This window comes from Phaethon lepturus, unplaced genomic scaffold, assembly GCF_000687285.1.
Source record: "Phaethon lepturus isolate BGI_N335 unplaced genomic scaffold, ASM68728v1 scaffold8190, whole genome shotgun sequence".
Lineage (NCBI taxonomy): Eukaryota > Metazoa > Chordata > Aves > Phaethontiformes > Phaethontidae > Phaethon > Phaethon lepturus.
The window spans coordinates 1-5,481 of record NW_010511108.1 but is presented as its reverse complement, the minus strand read 5'-3'; the positions used below and the strand labels follow the sequence as shown (position 1 = coordinate 5,481).

Genomic DNA, 5,481 nt, shown 5'->3' with positions numbered 1-5,481 from the left:
TGCAAATGCATAAGATCTGCATTTCTTACAAATTTACACAGAGAACATGGCAAGTTCTGTTGTCCTGAACCGATTAAAAATGGAGAACAACAGGCAGTTCTCATAATTTACAAGCCTGCTGTCCCTGTGCTTTGTCTTAGATCCCCATATGGAGCAGCTTTTCCCGCACTTTGCTGGCTGTCTGGGTATTAGACAGTGTAGTACAGACAGAACGGTAACAGCCGCCAAGTTCCTATCACTGGTTTAAAGACATAACCTCAAGCCATAGGTCTAAGTGTTGCTCCGGCATCATGACACGAACAAATGCTTTCGGGATGTTGTTCTAAGTGTATCCGCAGGTAAGACCAGGTAAGCTACAAAGAACAGGCTGTTCCTTCCTGGTGACATTCAGTAGGAGTCGCTTCCTGACAGCGCTTGGATCTCATGGCACTCCGAGATCCAATGTCAGTAACTGCAGAAATACTCGCAAGTCAGAGAGAACAATGTGGGATTAAACCTGCCGAAAATTTGCTGCCTACGTGTTGACGCCTCGTTTTGACAAGCTGGATGGAAAAAAAAAGTCTCACTGGGCCATAACCGACATAACCACAGCTGATCCGTGTTTTGCAGGTAAATGGTGGCTGGAGGCTTGGGGGTGGTGCTGAGGAAGGCAGCGGGACAGCTTGGGAAGGAGTGGGCAGGTGCAGGTTGCCCTGCCCTTGAAGTGGGGACAAGAGGAAGGGGATGAAAGGTGGGCTGTAGGACTGATTTTGTATCTTAAGTTCTTATCTTAGGTGCCCTTACGGTCTTAGGTCGAGGGTGAAGCTGAGGCATGGGTAATGAAGAGGAGCGAGTGAGCAGAACTGCTCACCAACTGCTTGGTGAGCAGTTTGTGCCCCACACAGGCTGTCCCAGGGCTCCTGGTGTGGGTCTGGGACCGTGGCAGGAGAGTGTCACTGCTCCCAGCCATGTCCTGATGCTGCGGCATAGGTGGGGCAGTGGCAAACCTGCCAGACAGGCTGCAGGTCTGGGATGAGGTTGGCCACAGTGCCTCATCCAACCTCCTCGCCTGAGGCTGCTCTCCCCTTGGCACGGTCGGGAGGCCAGGCTTGGTGGCGAGGTAGGAGCCCAGGTCCCTGTTGCAAAGCGACGTGCTGGCGGCGCAGGGCTGAGAGCTAGGCTCTGTCTCCGAGGGTCTGTGAGCAGCGGCTCGCCCTCCTCTCTCCCTCCGGGCCTGGAGATGCTGTGAGGAAGGTTGGCAGCAGCCGCGTCCTGAGGCTGCTGTGCAGGTGGGGGCAGCCAGATGAGGGCTGAAGCCAGCCAGGTCCAAGTTACTCTGTTTCCTCCAGGCCAAGCCATCCCTGTCCCAGGACTACTCTGAGCTGCCACATGCTGGTGTGGTAGAAGAAAGCAGTAGCCGGTGGCCCCATCTGGGGCCTGCGGTATCCATGGCCATGTCCACCCCCAGCCTGGGCTCTCTCATTTGTCCCTTTCCTGTCTGAAGCTGCCAGTGTCTCCACAAGATGAGTAGTCCTTTGCAAAGGACTGTATACAGAATTTTGATGGTATATTTTACTGCTGAGGTTTGGATTTTAGCATGAGTCTGTCTTGAATGTTCCTCTGCAGTGCTAAGTGTATGTTCTTTAATGATTACTGCTCCATGTTTAGAAGTTACAGGCTAATGTTTTTTATTGTATGTATTTTATTAAAATTTACCCTGGGAGATCTCAGTCTGAACATGGAGACGTTACATCTGTAGAGTTACAGTGGACTTCCTCACAAGGTGCAGGGACTTCTAACACGGTGGAGGCTACTTCGCTCTCTTAACTGTGTCTGTTTTAGGGATGCGGATGGAAAATAAAGTTTTGAGGGAAGGTCCATTTAGTAGATATTTCATGTGTTGCATAGTTAACATAAGGGCTGCCTAAATCACAATTTTCTGTCCAATATTTTTTATAATTTTGAAGCTCATCAGCTGTGTGTGTGGGTATTATGGTACTGTAGGTCTTTTTTTTGCCTTTTCTTTAATATTGTATAATATTTTTTTTTTTTTCCAGGTCTCACAGTGATTTCTTGCTGTGCTTCTTCACATTTGTTCTGCTTTTGACAGAAAGGAAAAAATCCTCATTAAAATAAAATACGTGATTATATCTGAACTCCCTTTTGAACTTGTATTTTATAGATAAATTTTTTTTTAAATAAATACAGAGGTTTGAAAAATTTTCATTTTAGTATCTCTTATTTCATTTAAGATTTTTTTTTTGCTCAGTTCTAGAGAGGCTTTCAGGTTTATTGTATCTTTATCTTTATCTGTAAGCCTAAGTCCACCTGAATATGTATGGTTTGGTCTATATTCCATATATCTTGAAATTCCTGTTTTTCTTAGTGTTCCATGAGAGTAAATTCTTCTATTTATCTATGAATTCTCATAGATTTTATCTCTTCCTCTCCTTCTTGTTCTATCTGTGCCTTGGTTTTCTCAGTTTCATGGTTGTCTCTTACTAAATATTCTGTCTCCAGCACAGCTGAATAACTCCACTGAATTATTGTGAGGTTAATTCCTCACCATATGCTCTGAAGTGCTTCAGGAGGTTTTGTGGTTGAAAACTGTTCTCTGCCTTAAAGTTTTGTGAGTTTTGTATTATTTTGGCAGGGACAATTAAAAATTTTCTCACTAGGATTTTGTAAATTACAAACTGCCTTGTAACATCCTTCCAGACTGGCTAGCTGGTTCCTTATCCAGGTGACTGACTTCCTTGGAGGTCTTTAAATTTTCCCTCTGGTATTTTAGTTTTTGAATTCTTTGTTGTGACATGTTTAGAAACTCGTGGCTTAATCAAAGTTCTTTTGCTCTCTGTGAAGCTTATTATTTTATTAAATCAAACTGGCCCAGAGACTTTCAATGGGGAGCTGGCAGGCTCAGGAATTCCCTTTGCTGGTCCAGACATGGATTTGGGGTTTTAAAATTCAAAATCTGCCTTGGAAAAAACTCTTCAGTCACTAAAAATGGCTTTTAAACCAAAATATCTTCTTCTCTTGGACTCACACTCCGAAAGTTATTTTTAAAACTTAGAGAACACTAATTGCTTGATTTTAAGGGACTAGATGTTAAAAAACACTCGTGAACTCACTTTTCCAGCAAAATCCATGTCCGTATTTTCTGCTTTATCATAGGTTTTTATATAAATGTGCAGATTAGAAACAAATGTTCATTTCATTGTGATTTAAACAACAGAATTTTGAAGTAGTATACACCTTCAATTGAAATTACCGATACAAAATGAGTTGGCATAAACTCATCTCTGGCGTGATGCAATACTTGCTGCAAACGTTTTATATCTGAATTTTTCTGAAATGACAAAAGATAGGTAAGATGCAGTTATTTTTTTACTTGCATGAAAATCGTCAGCAGAATTAACTTCATCAGTAGTATTTCTGGAGGTCTGGTTGGCAAAGATTTGTGTGCATACTTAGTTTTTATGCGTACTTTGGTAGCCCTCTGAAAATCACTGGCAGTATCCTACAAGCATAGTAATACTTTGGGCATATTTGTTAGTATTTTTAACTCTGCAAACTGATGTTACACAGCACCCCAAAGGTGTGTTTCTATAATCTTAATTTTTCATGAAGTGTTTACCAGTTCCAGTTTGACCTGGCACAACAGAACATCTTCTTAAATGTACTCCGTAATTCTGGGCTTCGGAATGCAAAAATCATGGGGTCAATGATTGCATTGCACATTATGAGTGTCCCATTCACATGGAAAATGGACATGTAGCAGGCACAGTAAGGGTTATGGGGGCAAAACCTTGCTAAGAGGATGTGAAGAACAAAGGGGGCCCAACAGCAAAGGAAAACTCCAAGGAAAATGGTCAGAGTAATGGCTCCTTTCATGTTAGTTCGTTGGTGGACTGTGCTGGTTGGCAGTGAGGCAATCTTTTTAGCGTGAGATCGAGCCAGGAGGAACATATGGACATAGAGGCACAGTATAAAAAACATCATTAGAGGGAACAGGATGGTGAAAGGAATGACTGTTGCTGCTTCATAGGAGAAGAGGGCAATGGCAATGCTACTGCCAGCACAGAAAGTCCAAATGATTGCCAAGATAACCAAGGCCCTTCTTAGTGTCATGATGTTATGGTACCTCAAAGCATAGAAGATAGTGATGTATCTGTCTGCTGCAATAGCTAACAAGCTGAAAATCGACCCCAATAAAGACAGAATGAACATGGAATCCATGGCATCATCCAGCTTTTTCTCAAAGTCCCCACGACGTGTCAGGTACCCCATTTTGCACAAGATGATAAAGATGTTCTCCAGAGTTTTGTACAAGCTACCTAACATGTCTGAAATGGCTAAACTGCAAATGAAGAAGTACATGGGCAAGTGCAAATTCTTATTTCTAACTACAGCAATAAGCACAAGCAGGTTTTCCAGTATTCCAGCAGCAGCAACAGTGAAAAAAACTTCCTCTGGCACCACAACCTGGGTGCAGTCAGTGATATTTAAGGAGAAATCACTTATATTTTCAAGAGAAGAAATGCTTGTCTGCCCTGGGTGTTTGATTAGGTTGGAAGGTCTTTCAGTGCTCATTTCTTCTGGTCATGGAAAGATTCTGGACTGTTGTTTTTCAGGCTTGTCTTTATTTGAAGCTGACTTGTCAGTCAGATGATTTTTCTTTTGGTGAAGGCTTTCTTCTTCATCTGGAGCAATTTTAAGACTTAACTGAAATGTTTTGAATTTCTCCTACAATAAAACATGTAGAAATATAAATATAAAGAAGAAATTTACCACACAGATAGGCAAAAATAGACATTTGAAATATCACCTGTGGCAATGGAATGAACATATATCATCATCAGAGAGAGGCGAAGTTGGTTTGCATAAAATAAGAGCTGCTGCAAACTTCGCTGAGCCTTAGAGGAAAGCAAAGTGTAAATTCTCTTTTATCTTCAAAGCAATTTTAAAAAATATATGTAGTTTTCTTTACCAATGAGCATTCCATGCTTACTGAAACTGATCCGACAGACTTCAAGAGTTTGACAATCTTTACTGGCCCAGCTGTTTGCTTTGAGAAAGTCTGGTATTTCTCATAAGATTTGCAATATTATTAGACACAGACGAGACCAGTGCCAAGATAAACTGTTGTCCAGGACAGTAACATGTTTACCACCACGCTGGTGACGGTGAAATAAAATACCCCCAATTTAAATGTGAACATTTGTAAATATTGATATTTTTCTGAGGTATGTTAGATACTAGTGGGAGGCTTCTTTTTCATGTACATTGAAACTGTCTTTTGATTTGATGAACATATTTCAAATGCAAGGTTACCTAAAAGACAAAATGTTTATTTCAGCATCAAGATGATGTTTTTCTTTCTCCATAATGATTCTGATCTAAAATACTTTAAAGCATATATGAACCTTTCCAAAGGATTAGGATTTTTAGGCATTTCATTAATGTGGATGCTATATTCACAGAATCACAGAATCACTAAGG

General features: G+C 41.4%; 1 protein-coding gene across 1 annotated transcript; it reads right to left on the bottom strand.

Annotated features, from left to right (window-relative positions):
* Positions 1 to 3,585: 3,585 nt before the first annotated feature.
* On the bottom strand, positions 3,586 to 4,572 carry MC2R (melanocortin 2 receptor (adrenocorticotropic hormone)). Its single transcript, XM_010282793.1, is given in 1 exon segment — positions 3,586 to 4,572. A coding segment is annotated over 1 exon segment (987 nt).
* Positions 4,573 to 5,481: the final 909 nt, after the last annotated feature.